Here is a 26143-nt window from a genome sequence, read left to right on the forward strand (position 1 = left end):
TGACTGTTGATTTCTGTAAAGCTGCTTTGAGACAATGTCTGTTGTGAAAAGCGCTATACAATTAAACTTGATTTGACTTGACTTGGAACTGTTGTGTGAGGAGTTCGAGGGTGTACTAGGTGTTCCAATTCATCCCAAATGTGTTAAATTAATTACAATTTTCAATTTTAATTGTATAGCACGTTTAACAATGAACATTCCCATAACAGAATTAAATAGATTATGAATATCACTTTTACATTTATAAATCAGTCCACATAAATTTATCTATTATATGTTAGTACCTAATGAGCAAGCCATTGGCGACAGTGACAAGGAAAACTTCCTGAGACGCTATAAGGAAAAAACAGGACTCAAAAGAAAACCCATCCTCTGCTGGTATTTACTGGGGTTGAGTTCACAGATCTGTGCAGGACATTCAAGATATTCCACTCCAAATCTGGAGTCATAGTTCCAGTGGTGGGACACCGCAATAATACAGCATACAAAGACATTATACTTGTGTGCTGCAAACTTAGTGGCAACAGTTTGAAGAAGGCCCTCATATGGGTGTGATGGTCAGTTGTCTGGAAATGTTCAGTCTGTTATATAAACAGTAATTCCCTCAATAGCTTTTTGCTTTTTTTCTGGTTCGAAGTTGATAAGACAAAATAAACAGAAAAAGAAAAACTTTACCACGCCTGAAGATTTAATATAATAGCTTTACCTCAGACTGTTTCAAAACCCTGACACTTTCTCCCTTTCACCTCACACATACTTCACCATATCAACATGTACACACATTTTATAATCCGATTATGTGTAACCTCCACCATACAAGCCCCTGCGTGTAAGTTGTTACTATAGAAACAAGAGCATATTAGAATGAGAACACTAATATAATCCTAAGGTTTGCCTGCAGCCAGTTATTCTGTCAGAGCTGCTTTTATTGAAAATTAATCAGCTCCTGCTGGCCAATCAGATTTGCGAATTCAATAGAACTTAAGTAAGAAATAACATTAGTGCACATAGGAAGAGTAATATATTCAGAACACGTTTGGAGAAAGGCTTGTGTGAAAGTCACACTTTTTCACTGTGTTATTGGCTGTGTCCAAAAGTCAAAAAGACCACTGTGGAAGCCATCTTAGACTCCCGGAGGCGCTTCTAAATATTAAATTATGTCACAATATCCATTTCTGCAAAGCCTAATTTCACTGAAGCATTAGGCAAGCTTTTCCAATGAGTAATGCAGGAGATATAACATATTTTATTTAAATTTACTTGGGCTTCATAATTTTTATTTCAAATAATAGTATACAGAAAAATAGACAGATGATCATTATTTCTATTTAAATAAAAAACATAAATGACTTTCATGCAACAAGTGTGAAGTACAGCATTGGAAGAACAAACCATTCTGTAAGTGTTCCATCTGCTTTCCCTTGTTCAAATACAGTCACCATCATTCAGCGACAATGAGTCACCATTTCATTGTTCACTGCATCAATCACTTTATACAGTAATTAGTCATAATTAATAAAATTGGGTTTAATGTTAACAGGCAGAGTTGTGCATGTGCATAAAATGTCACGTCCCCTCCAAATTAACTACAGCTGGGTTACTAATTTTGTATTAAAGTATGCAAAATTGTGAGTATTATTCTCTCTCTCTCTCTCTCTCTCTCTCTCTCTCTCTCTCTCTCTCTTTCTAACACATGTTAATGCATACATAATTTATCATTGACAAATTTATTTCTCTAGAGATTTATTAACTTGTGATTTCACAAAATACAAAGGATTTTATTAGAATGCACTATTTTTAACTGAATCATTTCAAAATCTTAAATATTATATAGTTTATCAATTTTTTGCCTAAATATTGTGTCTGAAATGTGATCTTACAAAAGATTAAGAGTAAAGTGAAAAAAATAAGAATGTTATGAAACTGAATGGGAAAGCTAAATAACTAAATGAATGACATATATATTGGAAACATATTGGCTAATGTGTTATATACACTGCTATTGTATGCAGGCATTCTACCATATTTCACATATTTTAAGAAGACATGCTGTTGGATTGCACTTACTCATTCTTCTTCAGCAAGAGGATCAACTGCTGGCCTTCTGCCTCTATCAATATCTGCAGCAAAGCTGGCGGACTCTGAGGAGAGACAAACAAAAATATATGACCTTATAAGTCCCATATAGTTTAAATCTGTCGAATCTACTTTAAAAATAAAAAAAAATGCAGATAGTTGGTTTGAAAGAGTCAGATGTAGAGGACAGAGTAGTATGAAAACCGATGATCCGCTGTGGTGACCCCTTATGGGAGCAGCCGAAAGAAGAAGAAGAAGAAGATAAATGTTAACATGACAACAATAATCATGTTAACATGAACATACAGTGTTCAATCATTCACCCTTAGTGAATGCCTGTTTTTTCCTATGTTTTCAAGAGGCATAGTGGTGAATACAAACAAACAGTCAAACAAGCTGATTTTAGTCCAAACAATCCTGATTTAGTCCACACCTACTTTGGGTTTCAATCCAAATGCAGGAATACAGAACCACGTTGTCCATTCCTTATGGACATCAGTGTGGCGTATACTTAAGTATGCTTACATATAAAATAAACATACATTGGAAGGTTGTGTGAGTTAAAACATTGGCTAAAACAGAAGTGGACCATTGGATTAATAGTATGGTACTGTACATGAACTAGAAATGTGATGTGGATAGGATAATGATGTACTGCATACAGATTTTAGAGCAAGAATTACATTGTAAGATAAAATAAATAGAGATTTTAGGTTCATACCTCAAAACTAAACTTGTCATCACCATTAAACTGCACCTCATGCCACATGCCTAGTTACATTGTGTACTACACTCAATGTCTAATAATTGTCTTTCAATTTTGGTGTTCTTGCTCAAGCTCATGCTCAGGTTTCTGTTTTTTTTAGCTTGTTTATTTGTGTTTTACATTTATTCAATAATAATCTGCATCTGCCCCTGCCTATATAACATGACACAAGGTATAAAACCTGTAGTGATGGATGACCTTCTGACCCCTATCACCAATGTGTGTACAGAATAAATGACTTTCTTAATGGAAATCATACATGTTCTATAAGAAAATTATTAGTCCTATGGATTATTCATCCTATAGATCATTGATGTAGAAATCAATAATCACACACACACACACACACACACACACACACACACACACACACACACACAGGCTTCAGATAGCTTTTAGTTTTGCATTATTGATATGTCAATCCATATGTGGCACTTGAAGGTCTAATATTGGTCTTACCCTAGAGCGAAGCCAGGTGATTGAGTGCTGTTTATTTCCATCTAGCAGCAGTGGTACCATAGTCTCATAATGTTCCAGCTTCATGTCCACTCTTTTCAAAAGCCGCCCTGTAAAAAAGTACAGAAGAAATGTACCTAGGAGTTTTGCAGTGGAATAAATTTACATTTGAAAGGCTATTCAAAAGACTGGGATGCCAGTCAAAATATTTTGCTCAAATAAATCAAACACCAAGGCTTAAATAAAACTGACATAAACATACTGGTATCCAGCAAAAAGGTTCACCCCCAAAACCGCCCTCACTTCATGAAATACAAACAGCCTCAAACTCAAAGCAAAATGACAAAAGAAATCGAAGAATTTGACACAAAAAAATTATAGGTGCGTATAGATATACAAGCCTACATGTTCCACACACGCCTACCGTCCTAGTTTTTGATTCACCGCACCTCTGCTCCGAAAAACAGCAAGCGATTCGTGTAATTGGATTAAGGATCAAAAAGAGCATGATAGGGTTATTTTTTTTATATATATTTTAATTTGCTGCCAGCTTTCCACATAAAATTTCTTACAATCAGGGGATTATGTAAATTTTCTTATGGAAATACTACTACAAACTTAGGCAATTTTTTTTTTCTTTCTCTTTTTGCTGTACCTTGTTACTTTAGCCTAATCAAAATTTTCCCCTCGCTTCTTTAGGTAGTGCAGTATGTCCCAGTAGGCTTCTCCAAACACCACAACCATCCATTACAACATCCATTATGAATGAAAAAGGCACACGCTACAGAATAATAGTGCAACAGCTCTGAGACCCGGGAAGCAAGTGAGGCGACCGAGTGCGTTATTTTCAGCTCCTTGGAGCACTGCAAGCATCTTTCTTTCTGACACACAAACACAAAAAAACTTATGTGCACAATTAGTGGAAACTACGTTTCCGCCTTTATTTTCTTCATACGAGTTGTTCTGAAAAGCATGCTTATAATAACATCTAGACTTCCAGGTACATTGTGTATGTTTCTTGTATCTGAGAGTTCATTAATGAAGTTACAGAATGAGAACATGACGAGAAATGTCACGGAAGACAGTACCAAAGTATTTTTACTCAATGTTTACCTTTTGAACTACATTTCATCGAATGTAGAGATAACATTCTAGTCTAAAATATATAAGAATATAAGAAAACTAAAAAGTAAAAAAAGATATAAAAAAATATATTATATAACAATAAGGTGGTGTTTCAAAAATAGCCACAAAGCCTTCCAAGAAGACTGTAAAGGCTTATGTCATGCTGGAGCTGTAGTTCCGCTGAAACGTGAAGCTGCACAACATTCTGTAAATGCAATGTTTAGGCTTTATTATTGTTTTTATTACTATTATTTTGATGTATGCCTCAGTTTTCAGTTGTACTATGGTTACCATTTTTTTTAAAGTATTTTGAAATTGATTTCAATATTTTATTTATATATTTGAAATTGCATTTTAAAGTAATATAATAATTAAATGTATTAAATGCGTTTAGTTTTCACAGAAATTCTTGTATGCAATTCTAAAAAGGAAACAAATTACTTGTTAATATTAAGATAGTTGTTTAATTTCCTCTTGTATATTAGGCATTGCTCTTTAATAAAGAAAAATAACTTTGGTAGATATAAAATAATTTGTAGAATACTTGATTGGTAAAATAATCGATAGCTGCAGCCCTACTTGCAAGTACCTTTAAAAAAGTAGTAATGTTAAAGTAGTCCTTTATTGTTTTCTGGAGTAATGTTAAAACGTTTGTAATTTTAGAGTTATGGTGTAATTCTGCAGAAACGCTTTCTGGAATATGGATTTATTCATGATGTAAAATCTTAATAAAATAAAAGGCAACTGCCACTGTGACTGAACATGACTAAAAGCTAGGCATTTCAAACAAAAAGCTATTGTTCTGTAAACAACGAGGAGAATTAAGTTCCTGCCTTCAAATCCAAATGTCAGTTTACTCTAATGATCGAACCAGATGTTTCTGAAGAAGAAGGGATGTACAGATTGTATTGACATAGTGGGGGTGGTCCTTCTGCCTAATTTTAATGAAGAGGTAATGAAATCTTTATTTGGCTAATTACAACAAGGGAAGTCAAAAATGTAAATGCTTCCTTCATTAATATGGTGCAATCAAGTATAATTTTCCCACTAAAACTGAACATTCTTCCTGTCAGCGAAAGCACACGTGATTGTAATTGTTCAGCAGATGAACCAAAGTGAAATAATGAAGAGAAATATTAAACTTAACAAGGAAAAAACTTTCAAGTGGATTTAATTCATGCATCCTCGGCAGCACAACCAACTTTTAATACAAAACAGACTGCATTGAATAGACAATATTAAACACATCCCATCTTGTTCAAATACACTTTGAAGTTTGCTGACAACTGACCATCACACCCGAATGTGGTTCTTGCCCAAACTGTTTCCACAAAGTTAGCAGCACACAGCTGCATAGAATGTCTTTGTAGGATGTAACCTTACAATTTCCATCCACAGGAACTAAAAAGTCCCAGACATTTTCCAGCATGCCCGTTTGCAAAGGAGACATGGTCAAAAATAAAATTTTGGATAGAAGAACTTGGGCACAGATCCCTGACCTTAAATCCCACTTAATGTTGACTACATGCCAGACCTCCTCACCCAATGTCACTGTCTGGCCTCACTAATGCTCTTGTAGCTGAATGAGCACAAATAACCACAGTCACATTTCAAAATATGCACAAGCTTTTGGGCCTACTGAAACCAATATTCATTACACATCAACATGAAACCAGTAATAAGAATGGTGCTTAAAAAGAAAAAGCAGCATTAAGCAAAATTTGGATGCTGCTTCTTGGCCAGAAGAGGAATAATACTTTCTCAACATTTCTGATTTCCATTAAAAATCTTCATTAGAACTTACCTGCTCAAGAGCATGGCAAGGAAAAAGGTTATGGGAGGTTTTAAGTAGGTGCGGACCGTGCATTTAACACCTAGGCCGTCAGTGGTGTTCTACCATACCATTTTTTTCCTTGCATTATGGTTTTCCTGGGGATTTGAGAATGAAAATTGATTGCATGGTTTGTGCAAATTCTACAGAACAAACTGATTCATGAAAAGCTTTTTAACTGTTTTGAATGGTTTTAGCTGACCGTTGCTCATGATGTCCAATTTTTCTTAAAAAGTCTTTTGTGTACCATAATTTCCGGACTATTAAGCGCACCCATATATATAAGCCGCACCCACTGAATTTTACAAAGATTTTTATTTTGAACATAAATACACCGCACCTGTCTATAAGCCGCAGGTGTCTACATTGAAACTAATGAACTTTACACAGGCTTCAACAAAAGACAGGGTCTGTTACACGGTGTAAAGGGTGAAATATGTTGTGGCTCTTTAAGAGCAGAGCAGCATTTTGGGAATAGCCTGTCGTCGCATTTTTCCGCTATTACTGCATGTGTGCAAGACCGAGGAATATGTCTTTATTATTTTCTGATGCTCATTTCTAAGTTTCTTTGACTAACCCGTAACGCTGTTGCCAAGAAAAATAAAAAAGCATGAGTTTTGAAAACCTGTCTGTGCTTATATTTCTGTTGCAACTGGAGTTAGAGAGCTCTCCTTTGACCCAGACTCAACGCGTTACAACGGCTTGTATCTAAACAGTAGCCTACCAAGAAAGTCATTGTTCACTGTATTCCTTCTTCCTTTCACAACAATTTCTTCTTTGAAAAAAAACAAGTTTTTCTTTTGTCATCGTCGTGGGTTTAAAAATCACCACCAGTGGAAGTTTTTTCTCCCGAAGCCGTGCAGCTCAGAACACAGGTGAGGTGCGTTTTTTCGTTTCCGTTCGGAAATTTCATTGGTCTAATGTTATGTCGCTCAGTTTTTTAGCTTGAAGCTTGTGAAACTGGGAAAAACCCAGGAAAAATCCATAAATTAGCCGCTTCATTGTTTAAGCCGCGGGGCTCAAAACGTGGGAAAAAAGTAGCGGCTTATAGTCCGAAAAATATGGTAAATGTTCTTGTAAGCGTATCTGCAAACAAATCAATTTCTTCTCCTTTGTCAGCCAATGTGGAATAAAAAACAGATATTAAATCCACACAAATATATTTGAGCTTGTGCAGTTTCCGAGTCTGACCAGTGTGCTCTCTGACCATCCAATCAAAGGACGTGAAAATGCAGACGTGTTTGGATGCCTGCTAGTGGGTCTTGGAGTGGCCAAATTGTAGTCTGATTGTGTAAAAGCTACCACTTCATGCAGCATAGATTTGAATGTTACAGGAGCCTATTCATTTAAATTTTAAAAGAGCCATTAAACACTTCTCTGGAGTGTGGCACCACAAATAAATAAATCAAAACGCTGAACACGAGCAACTCAAACAAAGCGGAAATTCTATTTTTGGGCCTTAAATAAAAAAGTTAAAAGGATTAAAGCACAGTGAACACAAATCAGGTAGCAGCTTAATTCCAGCATACATCAGAAGCACTTGAGGCAGATTGCATCTGTTCCCTGGCAGTTTTCATTTTACACCAGATGTCTCACTCTCACATGGAGGTGTTTTTGTTTACTCGTTCAGTAAATATAATGTACAAATATATGCACTGACCGTCATTTTAATGCAAACAGGACAATTACCTAGATTCAGAAAATTAACTGCTATCTTTATGCATGCTTATGCTGTTATCATAATGCATAGCACAGGTGAAATTGTAGCAAACCTTTTGCTAGATGTTTATTGCTCTTCACTCTGAAACACATTCGTGCACACTACCACCAATAGAAGTAAAGTTTCAGTGCTTGCCACTTGATATACTACAATATGGATGTATTCTCTCCTGATGGTTAATTGAAAATCCATTCATCCATTCCATTAACTCTTATACATATTTAAAAATTCAAATTAGGCAGAAGGCACATTCCTAGTGAGAACATAACCACACAACTGTGGCTTTTTTATTTGTTAAAAAGTAAAATGGATCGAAATGTGCAAATGGCAAAGAGAATGACTCTATATTTTATATGAATCGACCATTTGTCATTTTTATTCTATAATAAAAAAGCTTTAGTGTATTTTTATGAATTTTACATTAAGAGCCATACATTTTCGCGCAAACACTACTTCCAATGTAAACCGCACATACGATTAGACAAGACACTGAGAGACAGTACTTATGAATACAAGGTCACTGAACATAAGTGGGGAAAATTCTGCTCATGCTATATTAAGCTCCCACACACTCAGCACCTCGTAGCATTCAGCACATCAGAAATCCTTGAGCTGAGCACACTCCCTGAATCCTGATCCCACTTGAACCTCCGCTGCCAGATTCTGTTAAGCTGCTTCCTATTCCCCATAGCTCTGCTCCCAGAGGCAGGAAGTGGGAAACTGCGCCCTACAGAGACATAATGAGAGGCTCTGAGGCAAGAAAAAATGGGCCAGACAGGGTATCATGTGGCAGACTGTTGCAGGATATGTTGATTCCCAGGAGGACAGATGAATGAAGGCTAGCAAAAGGGCCATTGCTTGAGTTGTGGAATATTTCTGCTGTTTACTGTTACTTTTTATTTCTATTCTTTAAAGCTCATCTCTCTGTTTAAAAATTAAATTCTCTTTCTTTTTCTGTCTGTCTCTTTTGCTCTCTTTGACTGTCTGTCTGTCTCTGTCTCTTTCTCTCTCGCTCTTTCTTACACACATAATATTAATAATGTAAACATTTAAAATATATAATATTAATATATCTAGTAGATACAAAAAATACAGTATACACAAAATATATATACAAAGATCCAAAGACACACACACACACACACACACACACACACAAATTATCTGACTTCCTGTGTGTGTGTGTGTGTGTGTGTGTGTGTGTGTGTGTGTGTGTGTGTGTGTGTGTGAGTGTCTTGAGGTTTGTCTATCCACCCTCAGTTTGTCTTTTTCTTTATCTCTTTGGTCTTTGTTATGTTTCTCTTAAGACTTGTAAACTTGGATTTATAAAGATTTTAATATTTTTTTTTTTTTTTTTTTTGGATGACAAATATGAGTGACAAGTCAACTGGTTCAAAATTGGAATTAAGACATAATCATCCGTTAAAGTGGTATGATTATACAGTAAGTATGCTTATAAACTGGAAATAACACTGTACATTCAGCCTGACTGTGATAAATAGAAAAAATAAAAATTTATGTATGATGGATTATTTTTATGGTTTATTTTTTAAAACCCTAAACTGTGTTTGTGATTGTCAAGACATGTATCTTGATTTCTAAAGTGCTGGTTTATACAGTAGCCTAAACCAAACAACAAAATAATTAAGTTGAAGTGAAACGGTAAAGCTATGAATGTTCATGTGCAATTTTTTTTTTAAGGTTTTTTTATTAAACCTTAAATGTCTTTGTCAAGATGTCATTTAAAGCCTGTGATAGAGCTGTAGGACTTGGACCCATTCTCTATATTGAATAAAAATTTTGAATTACATTTGTTATGCTATGTTTTGTTCATGGACTTTTCACACCTTCAGTGTCAGTCTGTAAACATGCATCTTGTTCTTGACCTAGAGCTTGTGAAATTAATGTTGGATATGTCTTTGCTTTCTGAATGTACAAAGTTTAACCAGAAGTAATCCCTTCCTCTAGAAACTACAGCATTATGATTAACATGTACACAAAATAACAAATCAAGGCAACCTGAAGTAAAGGCTTGACCTAACAATGTATGTAATGTTTATCGGTATTGCTCCAACTGGAAATAATGAAGAGATTTCCTAAAGACTAATTCTTGACTCTTTGACACTGGCAAAGTCTCAAACTTACTTAGGCCTTGACAAGGCCTATGATGATACAAGCCTCATTGTTTCAGCAGCGCACACACTTTTGCAGTCATCCACTGCTTCTGGTTGAAGCATGTAGTGATGGACTTGGAGATGGTCACGTCATCAACGCACTTGCTGATGTAGATGGTCACTGATGATGTGTACTACATCATAAGCGGGAAATCTGAAGAAAATCCACGACAGCGGACACACCCGGCGCATGTGGCAGAGCATCCAGGCGATCACGAACTACAAGACATCACCTGCTTGTGACCGTGACTTCTCCCTCCCAGATGAACAACTTCTACGCCCAGTTTAAGGTACAGAACAACGTGAAGGCGAGGAAGACCACCCCTCCTCCCAGTGACCAGGTGCTATGTGGAGCAAATGACTGTATAAGACTGTAGAAAGGTCATTACTCATAATCTTGCATTCCAGTGCTCATGTTAGTTCTCACTCTCCAGTGTTCTGTATTGTTTAAAGATTTATGATCACACTCTTGATGTCACCCAAATGAGGATGGGTTCCCCTTCTGAGTCTGGTTCCTCTCAAGGTTTCTTCCTCATAACATCTAAGGGAGTTTTTCCTTGCCACAGTTGCCATGGCTGCTCATCAGGGATAAATGCACACCATTCACACATTCAAAATTCTGTAAAGCTGCTTTGAGACAATGTCTGTTGTAAAAAGCGCTATAGAAATAAACTTGAAATGACTTTACTTGACTCTGTCTAACCACAGCTGAAGTGAGGAAAACTCTATGCAGAGTTAACCCACGGAAGTCTGCTGGACCAGACAACATTCCTGGCAGAGTGCTCAGGGAATGTGCAGAACAGCAAGCGGATGTCTTTACCAACATCTTTAACATCTCCCTGAGCAACAACGTTGTTCCTACATGCCTCAAGACAACAACCATTGTTCCCGTGTGGAAGAAGTCTACTGTCTCCTGCCTCAATGACTATCGTCCCATCGTGCTCACACTTATCGTGATCAAGTGCTTTGAGAGGCTCGTCATGAGGAACATTAAGACCCAGCTTTCACCCTCACTGGACCCCATGCAGTTTGCATATCGTCCAAACCGCTCTACGGACAATGCCATCTCCACAACCCTCCATTTGGCCCTCACCCACCCGGACAACAAGGACACGTATGTACGAATGCTGTTCATTGACTTCAGCACAGCATTCAACACAATCATCCCTCAGCACCTGATTGAGAAGCTGAGCCTACTGGGCTTGAACACCTCCCTCTGCAACTGGATTCTGGACTTCCTGACTGAGAGATATCAGTCAGTCCGGATCAGGAACAGCATCTGCACACTGAGCACTGGGGCCGCTCAGGGCTGTGTGTTCAGCCCACTGCTCTTCACTCTGCTGACTCACGACTGCGTAGCAATGCACAGATCGAACCACATAGTCAAGTTTTGATGACACGACCTGTGTGGGTCTGATCAGCAAGAACGACGAGTCACCATTCAGAGAGAAGGTGCACCATTTAACAGCCTGGTGTGGAGCCAACAACCTGTCTCTGAACGTTGTCGAAACCAAAGAGATGGTTGTGGACTTCAGAAAAGCACAGAGAGGCTATTCTCCACTGATCATCAATGGATCCTCAGTGGAGATCGTCAAGAGCACCAAATTCTTTGGTGTTTATCTGGTGGATAGCCTCACCTGGTCACTAAACACAAGCTCCATCAGCAAGAAAGCCCAGCAGCGTCTCTACTTCCTGAGATGGCTAAAGAAAGTTCATCTCCCTCCCCCGATCCTGACCATGTTCTGCAGAGGGACCATTGATTCATGTGTTGCCCAAAAAAAGAAAAAACTTCAAAAACGTTGACTTAATAGGGTTGTCGAGTTAACCGAGGTCAAGATAAGTGGGTTCCACTGTATATATGTATATATGTATATATATATATATATATATATATATATATATATATATATATATATATATATATATATATATATACCCACTTATCTCGACCTCTGTTAACTCGACAACCCTATTAAGTCGTTTTTTTTTTTTTTTGCAACACATGAATACTTTTGCATTGTGCTATTCTATTAATTTAAAGCACACTTCATAAAAGTCAAAGCATACTTCATTTAGAATATTAAAATGAAAAAGAAAATCTGAGTTTTGAGGTTTTTATTTTGACAAGCAAATAAAAAAAATATGAATAATACATTAATTACCCTTTCTCTTTTTGCTTTTGCATTAATTAATATTTTTGAAAGGTATTTATCTCACTTGCACACTGAATACGTTAACCTATAGAGCACTGGAGTAGCCAGGGTAGGGGAAGGAGTAAACATACAATAGGAAATAGTAAAACCTTTACAAAATCACTGCACTATATATTAAATTAGCTGCTTAATGCAACATGGCTGAACAGTAGGAGCAGTGATAACAGCAGTTTGCTATTTACTTGATCTATTAAATTTTCTGAATATGTATAAATATACATACTGTATATACCGTAATTTCCGGACTATTAAGCGCATTCACTGAATTTGACAAAGATTTTTATTTTGAACATTACATGTCTACACTGAAACTAATGAACTTTACACAGGCTTTAACGAAAGACAGTGTCTGTTACACGGCTTGTATCTAAACAGTAGCCTACCAAGAAAGTCTTCCTCCTTCCTTTTACAACAATATCTCTCAGGATTTTATCTTTTGGCAACGTCGTGCGTTTAAAAATCACCATTGGTGCAGCTTTTCTCCCGATGCTGTGCAGCTCAGAACACAGGTGAAGTGTGTTTTTTCATGCCCAGTTGTTTTCAGCGTGACAAATGATTCGGATTTCCTGTTGACAGTCCGAGTGAGCGGCAGGTCAAACGTCAGAGGAACCGCATCCATATTTATGATGTGGTGTGGCCTGATTTAGTGGGAGCGCACCCGGTTTGATATAAAGAACTTAATTGGTTCACCTGAACCCGTTCGGCAAGAGGGTGAAACCCGGAAAATCCAGGAAAAAAATCCATAAATTAGCCGCTTAATTGTTTAAGCTGCGGGGTTCAAAGTGTGGGGAAAAAGTAGCGGCTTATAGTCCAGAAAATACGGTACATATACCTTATTATCTGTGCTTATTTGGAGCTCTTATAAAATATATAATTTGGCTTCAAACCACACTTAACTTCAAGAAAGCCACTGCATTTTTGTTTATTCTCAGCTATTTCCTTTGTTTGGAACACATAAGGTGCCACTATTGCTTCTTTTATTTTAAATATTAAAGATGGTTCTTTCAAGTTGACTTGACTTTGTTGACTCAACAAAGAAAAGAAAATAAGGACCCAGGTATCAGTGTCAGTATACCTGTGAATAGCTTTGTGTTTGGTTGGCTATGTTTTATGTATTTCTTCTGTGTTTGTTTCACTAAAGTACCTTAACAGTATGTACTAATGCTTACCTTTCATTGCAATGTAGTATGCGTCTGGTGATTAACATCTGTACATCTGTAGCCATATGTTTTTCATTGTGTGATGACAAATGTGGAGAACCATCAAAGACCATGCCATTTTTACCAGACAACCATTTTTTGCCTCTGCTGCTAGATTTCTCTCCCACTGAATACATGTGCAGTCATCCAAAAAGACGTTTACAAAAGTATAAGTATCTGAATGACCCTATGGTTCTGCTATCTAACAAGCAGTCCATTCATACATACATTCCTTTATCTATATTTTTTTCATTTTTAATCTTTTTTTTTAACCTTATATTGTGTTAGGGTGAAATTTGACATGTTTTCAAGTTATATGTAAAAAACTACTTTTTTGCTTGAACAAGCCTTCATGATCTCCTCAAAGACAGCAATTTTAACACGACAAAAGAAACTGTCACCATTTTAGTAAATTCTGAAGGTCTTAAAAACGTCTGTGGTGCTATGGGTCAAATTTAAAACACCAAGAATTTTGACTGTTATATACATCCATGTATCATTTAAAACGTTTTGTGGAATATTGATACTCATTTTTTTGGGGTGTGGTATGAACAATATGCACAGAATTCTCTGAAAATTACTACCTGTAAATAAAGCTCATGTGTGTTATCAGTTTCAGTCTGTAGCATCATCAGTCTATTTCAACATGAGCAAGAGATTAATTGTCGTTGGGCTGTCATCAGATGTGTCTTATTCAGGATCATACTCCACATCATCCTTATTCACAGATTTCCTTCATGAACAAAGATATGGTCAATAACCTCATAGACACCACATATATTCAGTGTCTATAAGGTTACTGACCATATATTTGGTCATGTAAGTAATATTGAGGACAGAGAGCAAAGTGACAGTGAGGAGGATGTGTCTGAGGATGAGGACGATGTGGAGTATGATCCTGAAGAAAAAGACACATTTGATTAAGAGGACAGCCCAAATGGCACAGATGTCCAAAAAAAAAAACTTCAAAAAAAAAAAGGTAACATCTCATGCGCGTCAATCCCTTATTCCAACCAAGGCAGAGCACCAACTGAGAACATGATCAGAATAACCCCGGGGTCTACTAGATATGTGTGTCACATTTTCAATACATCAGGACAGAATTTGAGTTGTTCATACCACCATCTGTTTAGAGGATCCTGCTTGAGATGACAAACACTAAAGGGTAAAGCGTGTTTGGCAACAGCTGAGTGGAGATTGACAAAACACACCTAAATGCTTATATAGGGCTGTTGGTTCTTGCTGGAGTGTACAGATCCTGTAATGAGGCTACAGCCAGCTTATGGGATGGTGAGTCACCCCAGAGCATTTTACGAGCTACCATTCAGACCTTTTATGTGTTGTCAAGAGTTATCTGCTTTGACAATCGAGGGACAAGAGCTGCTCGCCATTTAAATCACAAGCTTACTCCCATTAGGGATGTTTGGGACAAAAGGGTGGAGCACTTAAATGTGGGAAACATATATGCACAGTAGGGAGCACACTAAACAATCACATACTGTGATTTATGCATATGAACACAAACACCTTGTCAATGTTCAGTATTTAATTCAAAAACTTTATTATTAACACGCACGCACACAAATACAATTTATGTTGTCATTGTTCAATGTTCAATTTGAGAAAGAGATAAAACATGCTGCTTTTAGATGTTCTATTTGACTTTGCAATTTTTAGCAAAATTAATTTGATTATGTGAAAAAATTTGACTTTTTACCTCTTTCCTAACATAAAATTGCCTATCAGATGTCACTACTGTTAAAGATGTTGAGGTTTTCATTGGAAGTGACAAGAATGGACAGGATTAGAAATGAGTTTATTAGAGGGACAGCGCATGTAGGACGTTTTGGAGACAAGATGAGGGAGGCGAGCTTGAGATGGTTTGTGCAGAGGAGGGACATGGGGTATATCGGGAGGAGAATGCTGAGGATGAAGCCACCAGTTAATAGGAAAAGAGGAAGGATGTGGTGAGAGAAGACATGAAGGTAGTTGGGTTAAAAGAGGCAGATGTAAAGGACAGGTGGGTATGGAGATTGATGATCCGCTGTGGTTTCCCCTAATGGGAAAACCCGAAAGAAGAAAAAGAAGTCACTACTGTTATAACTAATTGTTATAATATATAATAATAATATTATAGTCAGATAACATAAATACCCATTGTTTCAACATTTTACATTCAATTGAAATGAGTGGTATGTTCTTATGTAAATAGTCCATTTGGCCAACAAAAAAAAAATAATGTTTTACCTTGTGTTTACATAGTTATCAATGCATAACAAGTTAGCTATGTGGTGAAAAACAATATTGGATGAAAATCATTGTTCTTTCATTATTTTAGGCTGAATTAAGTCATGGGTCAAATTTGGCACGCTAACACAAAATAGGTAGGCAGCTTTCTAACACATTAAAAGGGTTACATTATTAATAACAATATTTGATGCTTTTTAACGTTTTTATTTTGTATGTATCTGCATTATAATATTGTGGAACATCCTCAAAACCGGAATGAATCCTGTTACCAGAATGTGTTAAATAATTTTATAAAAGCAGCAGTTCTTTTTCTCTCTCCTGGAGTTTATAATAAATATTATTATTTAAGAACAGAAAATAATTGATTTGATGCATCAAATGTATGTAATTTATTTTGGAGTTAATGTGTGGAAAAATAAGTAATCCAGGCACCCAGTACACCCCTGTAAAACAAGCTCAGAGCATATAATACTAGTGTTGGCTTTAGAATATTAGCATACTGATATACTTATACCAACATTAATTTGGCAAGTCACTTGTGTGTTTGAACGAGTTTGATGGGAATTTTCCTTAGCTGTTTCTTTCTTTCATGATAATCACAGTTTAAGACAACTTGTTAACCAGTTAGATTTTTTGATAGAAATTATATAAAGTACAGTACATCACAGAATGAAACAAAAATATCAACAATAGAGAACATGCAAATGTCAATAAGGTCACTTTCAGTAAAACTTTGACAGCAGACATGACTAAAATAAAACAAAATTATAATCAATACTATGTCAAAAAATAAATAAATATAAGAGAGCTTTTCAATCTTTTGGAGTTCTGTTTTCAGATTTTAGTCTACTTTGCTAAAAGATTGATCTTATCTGACAGTACAAAGATTTCCTTTTTTTGCTCTTGCTGCAACAGTACAGTGATGGAACTGGGAGATGAACATTACACACCCGGTCCACAATGCAATGCTTACTAGATACAAAAAAAGGATCATGTTGCTTTAATTTATCATGGGTGTGTGTTCTAACCTTTAGTAAAATGTAGTATGTGAAATCTGTAAATCAATGGTCATAAATTTCCTCGTTGTTAGCGTGTTTAACGGCATGTCCTTTATGACTCGGTTGTTAGTGGAGTCTAGGAGTTCTTGACTACATGCAGTTTCTTCTACACTCCTGTGCAACATAAAATGATTCAAGCAAATATGGCAAATGTGAAGCTTTTAATGGTCATAACCACAAATCATTGCTCAAAATCAAAAGTTATCAAGAATGAAACAAAAAGCTCCTGAAAGCTCCTGTGCCACCTTCTTTATCACCTTTTTTGCTGCAGTCGTTTGTTTTAGGAAAATTAATTATTTATGTTTGTACACAAATGTAAAATTAATGAACACACTAAAAAACTTTTTTTTCCAACAATTATTAAAAGCTTCATTTTTGTCCCCTGGTGGTCTAGTGGTTAGGATGCGGCACTCACCGCACTCTCACATTCTAGTAATGTAATTTCTGTATTAACGTCTGTAAAACAGATAAGGTATCTTTTCTGTTGCTGGTTAGTAAAAGATTTTTTGTGGTATAGCACTAGCGACCTGATTGTCTGCTCTTGGTGCATGTAACTTATTTCTGTTAATTTTCAAAAAAATAACTTGGTCTGATCTAAAGAAGAGAAGATACAGTGCCAGTGGAGCTCAAGATGTCTTCTATACATGCATTTATAAACCTGTACCTTTTATGAACCCAGCTCTCTTGCATTAAGAACATGTTGCTGCTCAGCCTAGGATTTATGGTAACCCTGTGATCCTTCCCTCTCTTTTACTTATAACTTTTTCTAGAGGAAAAAGAAGTGGATGTAATCTATACTTGCACCACCTTTCCTCCTAAGTGCGTGACACACTGCAAGGTTCTCAGAAGGATTTGAATCAGTGTCCGAGTGTCTGTAATTCAACAGTTCTTTCTGTTGTTTGTGCTTTTAATTCAAAAGGCGCGAGGTTGCTCGGTACAGCTGTCCCATCAACAGAAAAAACATGAAACCATAAGTAATTTTTCATAATGGATCATACACATTTTTTATATGATGGGGCTTTCCTTCTTCAACTTTCTCTTGATATGAAGTTTGTTAATGCAATCTTTTAGTACATGGTTGTACTGGCAACCCTGCTAGTAGGCTACTGTTAAATCTAGAAAATACTGCAGGTTACTGTAATTCAGTGCATTGTAGTATTAGTAACAAAGTGTATAGCTAATTTCAATATGAATATGCAAAATAATAGTAAACTTAAGACTACCCTGTTGCCAATATTCTACTGTTAATTTACATAACAATTTTTACATTTTAGAAATGAAGCACAATAGTTTCCACTCTTGTAACATACACACATAAATGTCTCTTACTGCATGACACATTTGACTAGTACAATCAAAAATCATGCCAATACTGCCTATAAAGTAACACATTTGGAACATAAATGAATAATACAAAAAAAATAAAGTAAACAATTCCCACCTTGACCAATTACAGTAGCCGTTATACAATGAAATTATCGTTGTACACCCCCACTACAAAATTATAATGCACTCAAAGTCATGATTCCATTTTATTCTAAGCAGTTAGCTTAGATAAAAAATATCATGACAGCCCTATTCTTCAGAACTAAATGCATTTCTCCTTTGTTTATAAAGTCTTCCTATCTGACATGGTTTTTTTGATAGTGCTTTGATTGATAACCAAGGCCTAGCTCGCTTTTCTTCTTGACAGGTAGTTATTTACAATTTGAGGCTCTGGTGTACTTTTTATTTAACTATTCTTTAAACTTATAACATACACAATACATTTAGAAAGAAAAATAAAACAACATAAGATGTTTGTTTAGATATAGTTTAATTTATGAAACAATCTAAACAATGAAGTTTGATCCAGCTAGTTATATACAACTTTTACTCGAATATTAGTAATTTTACTAAAAATAATAATTATAATTACAATGGAGAAAAGTTGGGAAAGATTTTACACCAGATTAATTTCTCAACATAGAAAAAAAAAATAAAAAATAAAAATGTTCAAAAATATAACAGTGTGCACTCATGCTGGAATGGACAAACTTTTGATCAGATTTAGGCATTTTAAATCAAACAACTAGGAGTGTTTTCTAAATAGGTGCTTCAATAGAAGAGATTTGACATTGGGAAAATGGGACCTTTTGTACAAAGCAGTTAATATGACACGTTTGCTTACATTTGAATTTGATCAGATTTTCCAGAAAAATCTGAGCCGTTCCCCCAAATAGCAGAAGACAAAAATGTCAAATGTTATAGCAGTTCTAGTGATTATCCTTCACTGTCCAAGCCCAAGTGGTAAAATGAAATAGTTAATGCACATTCAGCAAGTTCGGATATCAGTAGTTTAAACTTGCTTAATAGTTTTATTCATAAACCTAACAAGATCAGCGTATAACATATTAATGTATTGCATACACAAACTAGACAGCACATATGCATTTGTTTCAGTTGAAGGTGAAATATTTGTGGAACATATGGTTTTTTGGGTGTGTGCACCTGACAGACGTGAATTGCAAAGCCACTAAGAGGTAACCCACACAACTTCAGGGTACTCCTGCAAACCATTTACACACACACACACACAGCTTTCAAGTAGGTCGCAAGTAGAGTAGTGCTCCACTCTGGGTCATGTTACCACACCCTTCTAAAATATCATTCCTGAATCCCCTAAAGAATAACACAGACACAGACACACACACACGCACACATACCTCTGCACAAATTTCCCCCAGCAAGGGAAATATGAACTTAAAGACTAATTCCCACCTGTTTTACCACAAAGCATAGGTGTTAAATTAGTCTGGATTTGGACACCTGCAGGCTTCACACACTTGGGAAACCATAAACAAAATTCCAGTATACAACATCAAAATTTGCATCTCCGCATTAGAGACATAAACTGGAAGTGAGCGCACATGCACAGACATACACACACACACACACACACACACACACACACACACACACACACACACATTCACAAACACGAGCTCGACTCTTTCATGTTGTCTTTTTGTGTTTGGGATTCCTGGTGTGCTTCTGTCAGAGTGAAGGGTGTAAATAATCAAGTACACTGTCATGAAAACCTTTGTATCCAGGAAAGTGACGTAATAATAATAATATTATTATGATTATGATTTATTTTTATGATTATTATTATTATTAATATTATTTCACTATTATTATTTATATTTATATTATTTTATATTTCTGTAGAATATACATTTACATTAGAAAAGTGCCGAATATATATCATAATAAAAAATAAATTCATGTTAATTATTTTAAGGTTTCATTTTAGCTGTATGATACCTAGAAATCTTATAGCAATTACGACAAATATGGTTTTGCTTTGATTGTCCTATTTTCTTATTTGTTTGCTTTTTTATTGGTCTAGACATAGTTGAGACATTGAAACGCTCCTTTCTTATTTGAATTATCAAAAAAGAAATAGCAACCTCAGAGGTACTGTCACGGATAGGAAAACTAGACGGAAACAAAACTGAAATGAGTGCTTCACCCGAAGCCTTGCTAGGAGCATGGAAACTCAGGCAGTAAGAGCGGTAGGTAGTCCGGATGATCTACGGTCGTAAACTGTAGATCGGACGGGGGGAAAAGGGGAAGAGTGGCCTTATAAAGGGATGGGTAAATGGAGGACAGGTGTAGGTGATTAGTAGGAGGGAGAGGCTGAGCAAGAGTGTTGAGCCTTGGAGGGAGGCGTGACTGGTGACTCTCTGACAGGTACAACCTGTACATTGGTAATTTGCAGAATTTGAACAATTGCAGTGAAGATGGAAATGTAGTTTAATCAGTACGTCCTTCAAATTTTTCCCTGATACTACCAGTGAAAGCATGACAATGAAACGGGATACCTTGTATTTATTGAGAATGTATTTTGTAGTGTACAGGGCTGTTCTGTTTGCTCAGATTCAGACAACTGCTTCCCAAAGCTGCATATTACAATAGGTGCGCGACTCAAAATGCATACTTCAAAAGCAACGCAAGACGTTTTTAAACCCAAGAAGTGCAAAAATCAGTGCTGGCCGAGTCAGTCACCTAAACCAATCCAAATGAGGATGCATTTTATTACTGAAAGCAAACAATAAGATAAAACTGTACACAAGAGCATGCAGCAACAAAAGACAGCCATAGTAAAAACCTGACGGAGCATTACCAGAGAAGAAACATAGTGGGTAGTGATATTTATGGCTTCCAGACTCTAAGCAGTCATCGATCTCAAAGGATTTACTACCAAACTACCGAAAATTGACAGTTAAATTGATGAGTATCCATTTGTCCAGTTATTCGTATTTCCCTAAAAAAGATGGGATAATATAAACCATTCTGGATGTGAATACCCTGAAATTAAAGCTAAAAGTAGTCACTGTGAGCTCATATACAGTATTAACTCCAATAAACACCTAAATACTAATAACCATAAAATAATAATAATATCAGTGTCCAAATGTTTTTGGCTTTGACCAGACTTGTGATGCAGAAAATGTGTAAAGTTGCTAAAGTTTAGTACAAGACATTTTCCAATTACAACAAACCCACGCACATAAATACACACTGCGGTGCATTTAGCGTGACAGAGGGTGATAAATGACTATGAAAACCAAAAGACAGTTGCTATACCACATTCCCTGCTGAGCATCAGGTGTTAGTGACAAGTGCTTAAATATAGACAGCACACACACACACACACACACACACACACACACACACACACACACACACTACTTATATGCTTAAGCAACATCCTCCAGTCATTTTAAAAGGAGGCAGGTAAACCAATCATTGTCCATTTCCATTTATCAGGTTACTCTGTACAGAGGTGCACCCCAGAAGTACCAAGGCAAGATTAATACGTGGACCACGTCATGGTTCTCACTCTGTTTGAGTCACGTGTGTGTGCTGTTAAGAATATTAACAAATATTCACTTACCTTCAAATGACTTATAATCTTGTCAAAGAACACATTTGACAGTTTTACATTTCTAAAAAACAGAGATTCTGTGGATTGTTTTGTTTTAAAACACACACACACACACACACACACACACACACACACACACACACACACAGAGATTGATAACTTAAAAGTTAACATGTGAAACATCTTACAACCCTGATAAGTCTGGAGTATGTTAGCACACATAAAGTCTCTTTCTTTCTTTCTTTCTTTCTTTCTTTCTTTCTTTCTTTCTTTCTTTCTTTCTTTCTTTCTCTCTCTCTCTCTCTCTCTCTCTCTCTCTCAATCCTATTACAGCAGTCCAGACTTATGACTTGAACCGCTATCAAATTGTAGAGCCAATAATTTTTCATAGTTAAATGATACAACATGTCTTTAATGTTGTATCAGACAAAACCGAGTTATAATGCTACACCATATTGGCCAGCTCTGAGTCAATATTTGTAGCTACTTTTACCAACATTACCTGTTATTTCAGTTATTTATTCATATCTCTTTTCCAGCAACTTGACAAAACCTTAACCGTTACGCATATAGAGTTTAAACCGCTAGTCTTCGCCACGCTTTTGGAATCACAGCTAAAAAATGACCTACCTGACAGAAGTGGGCTACATACACAATTTGGAATACACTTTGAACTTTAGTGTCAATCATTTAAAGTTGATATTGCTCAAAAAGATAAGTATTATATGATGAAATGCCTTAAATATACATTTTCTGTATTGAACTTTTTTATTTCATATATAAATACATGAAATCAGTCCCATGTCTCTATTTCTATAGTTTCTATTTTACATTTTCTGAAAATGTAAAAAAAAAAATGTGTTGCCTAAAAACATTTATCTGAGAATATGTCATTTAGAATGATATATAGTTTGTCACGTTTACTCTTGTCCCTTTCGTTTTAATCTATTGTTAAACATTAAAACCTCCGAACAATGGGATATCAGCCGCGCTGACGTAACACTGAGGGCTAAGAGGTTAAAATCCCGACGTTTTCTTTAACTCTCTTAAAAATTTTGCCGATTTAAATAAACCACTGATCCTTGAATAAACAGGGTGTCCGAAAAGTCTCCTATACATTACCAGTTTTCACACAGCCTTCAAGAATGTCTTTGACAAAAGAGTTTTCACGGCTGAATCGAAAAGATGTTTTAAAGTTGCAACAGACTGTAACAAGAGACAGTGGCAAGCACATCACACATAACACTGCTGCCAACCTTATTAATCAAATCTAAAATGATGTGTTGGAAGTGCAACTAAGAACTGGACGTCAACGAATATCCACTAATCAAAGCACAACCTTGGCATGCTTAAATGTTATTTTGTCTATCTATCTTTCTATCTAAAACGAGTTGTACCACTTAAATGTTGATCAAGTTTTGTAGTATAAAAAAGTAGCAGTAATAATACAATTATTACTGTAATTTCCGGACTATAAAGCTAAAAAATAAAAAATTATTTTTTATTTTTAACATAAATAAGCTGCACCTGTCTATAAGCCGCAGTCTACACTAATGTACTTTACACAGGCTTTAATGAAAGACACGTTACACACGGTGTAACAGGTGAAATATGTTGCGCTTCCTTTAGAAACATAGCAGTATTTTGGGAATAGCATGCCACTGCATTCTTCCACTAATACTGCATGTGTGGAGACCGAGGAATATGTCCTTATTATTTTCTGATGCTCCTTTCTAAGTTTCTTTGACTAACCTGTAACGCTGTTGCCAAGAAAAATAAAAAAGCACGAGTTTTGGAAACCTGTCTGTGCTTATATAATTTCTGTTGCAACTGGAGATAGCGAGCTCTCCCTTTCACCATTACTCCACGAGTTACAACTGCTTGTATCTAAACAGTAGCCTACCTAGAAAGTCATTGTTCACTGTCTTCCTCCTTCCTTTTACAACTATTTATCTCAGGAGTTTATCTTTTGGCATCGTTGTGCGTTTAAAAATCACCCGATGGAAGTTTTTTCTCCCGATGCCGTGCAGCTCAGAACACAGGTGAGGTGCGTTCTTTCGTTTCCGTTCAGAAATTTCATTGGTCTAATTTTATGGGGTTCAGTTTTTTGTTTGAAGTTTGTAAAACAGGGAAAAACCCAGGAAAAATTCATAAATTAGCCGCTTCGTTGTTTAGGCCGCGGGGTTCAAAACGTGGGAAAAATGTAGCGGCTTATAGTCCAAAAAATACGGTAATACAGTTATTAAGTACTTTGACCTGTATTAACGCTACCAATTCAACATGCTCTGAATGTAATGTTCAAATAGTAAACCTGTGTAACATAAGGTATACATTATTATTGATAAAAGCCCTGAGAAACAAACACAAACTTTTTTTAATCAGCTAAGATATTCATTGATCTATTTCTAATAAAATGATGGTGTATGAATCAATATCCAGTGTATAGATTCATATTAAACTGTCATTAAATCACTGTTCTAATTTTTCAACGTGCAGCTTTTCTAGGGTATATAGTATTACATACATTTCCATTTTTATGATTGTCAATTAACTAAAATGTCGATTGTTAAACACCCCCACACACACACACACACACACACACACACACACACACACACACACACACACACACACACACACACACACACTCTTCTTTCCTCCTGATAAGTGAGGAAGCATGCGGCTGACTCATGTAAACAGTGTCTCTTTACTCTCATTCTGCCATTGTGCTTTGTTCATTCCCATTCAAGCACACATATATATGATGGAAGCTAATATTCAGATCAATGATCCATGCATATAGTAGATTACTACACACACACACACACACACACACACACACACACACACACACACAATTCATCTTACTATCCTTCTAACGAACATCTCCTGACAGTTATTAATGCATGTGATTAATGACATGTCTGCACTTAGATCACACCTCAATCAATAATCTTTGATTATTTATTTCTTTTTTAATACTTGCTGAGTGGTTTTTTTTTTTTTAGAGCAACCAAATGTCACCACAAGGTCAAAACTACTGTTAGATATTCCCATTCTTGTGCTGTCTCTCAAACTGAGAGAGGGAGAGAGAGAGAGAGAGAGAGAGAGAGAGAGAGAGAGAGAGAGAGAGAGAGATCACACACCACTGCTATAATCTGTATGTCATTTGCATGGTTTTCTTTACTGAATAAGTACAGAAACTTCTGCAAATACAGTTTTGCAATACATACAAGTTTTATATCTGGTATATCATTATATATATATATATATATATATATATATATATATATATATATATATATATATATATATATATAAACTATTCCTATTAATGAAGGATAGAATAGAATAGAATAGAATAGAATAGAATAGAATAGAATAGAATAGAAGACAGATTGTCAGCTATCATACTGACTGGCAGATCCACAACAAAGGGTGTAAAACTTTTTTTTTTCTCATTAATTTCACTTCCCCGGGCTGTAGTGCAAAAGCAAAAAAAATATATAAATAAATAAATAAACAAATAAAAGATTCGCCTGTGGCCACGATTTGTTTATTACTTTACTTTTTTGTGTGTCAATAATGAGAAAGCAAAAAATAAAATAAGAAAGACAATGCGCGCTGGTGTTGAATGTGGGATGTAAAGTCTTACCATTAGGTAACTGAGCGGCGAGTGTGACGGTCAGCAGCACGAGCGCGTGCACAAGCGCAGCTGTGAGAGTGCAGTTGTCCGCGCGCTGCCGGTGCATCATGTTTACCGGATTAAAGCACGCGTGCAGTAAAGAGCAGCTCTAATAAACCCTCAGAGCGCAGTGATGCAGGAGGCAGGATGTGAAGGGACTTCCTGCGAACAGCCCACCATCAAATCCCAAAATGCACAGGGGCGGGTTCAGTCCGTAAGAAAAAGTTTCCTTCTCCTGCAGAATGGAAATCCATAGTGAAACAGTGGCGCGTGCTGCACGGAGGAGTAAAACAGAGTGTGTGTGTGAGAGAGAGAGAGAGAGAGAGAGAGAGAGAGAGAGAGAGAGAGAGAGAGAAGCTTCATTTAATGGGCTGAAACCCCGCGCTACTTAAACAGCTGGATTCCCATGTGCACTCTTTCTGAGCTTTCAGCTACTGTATGTTGCCAGATTTGATGAAAGTCCTCATGGTTGGACTACTATTGGGAACTGCAAATGAAAATTAGGCTACTCTTCACCCGGGTCGAGACATTTACATACAGAAAATCAAGAGATGGGAAGTAATGAAGTACAAATACTTCGTTACTGTACTAAAGTGTATTTTTCTGGTATTAGTATTTTACTTCACTATTTATTTTTCAGACAACTATTTACTTTCA

General features: G+C 36.2%; 1 protein-coding gene across 2 annotated transcripts in view; it reads right to left on the reverse strand.

Moving 5' to 3' along the window:
- The window catches only part of LOC124390010 (disintegrin and metalloproteinase domain-containing protein 12-like), a 125826-nt gene extending 100030 nt beyond the window's left edge, over positions 1-25796 (reverse strand). For both annotated transcript variants that reach the window (XM_046855683.1, XM_046855682.1), the window contains exons 1-3: positions 25457-25796; positions 3302-3408; positions 2068-2141 (exon numbers count right to left, since the gene is read on the reverse strand). In XM_046855683.1, the coding sequence (XP_046711639.1) occupies positions 2068-2141; positions 3302-3408; positions 25457-25556 (281 nt within the window). In that variant the 5' untranslated portion in view covers positions 25557-25796. The remainder of the gene's footprint in view (positions 1-2067; positions 2142-3301; positions 3409-25456) is intronic.
- Between the last annotated feature and the right edge of the window lie 347 nt (positions 25797-26143).

This window comes from Silurus meridionalis, chromosome 8 (genome assembly GCF_014805685.1).
Source record: "Silurus meridionalis isolate SWU-2019-XX chromosome 8, ASM1480568v1, whole genome shotgun sequence".
In the NCBI taxonomy this organism is placed as follows: domain Eukaryota; kingdom Metazoa; phylum Chordata; class Actinopteri; order Siluriformes; family Siluridae; genus Silurus; species Silurus meridionalis.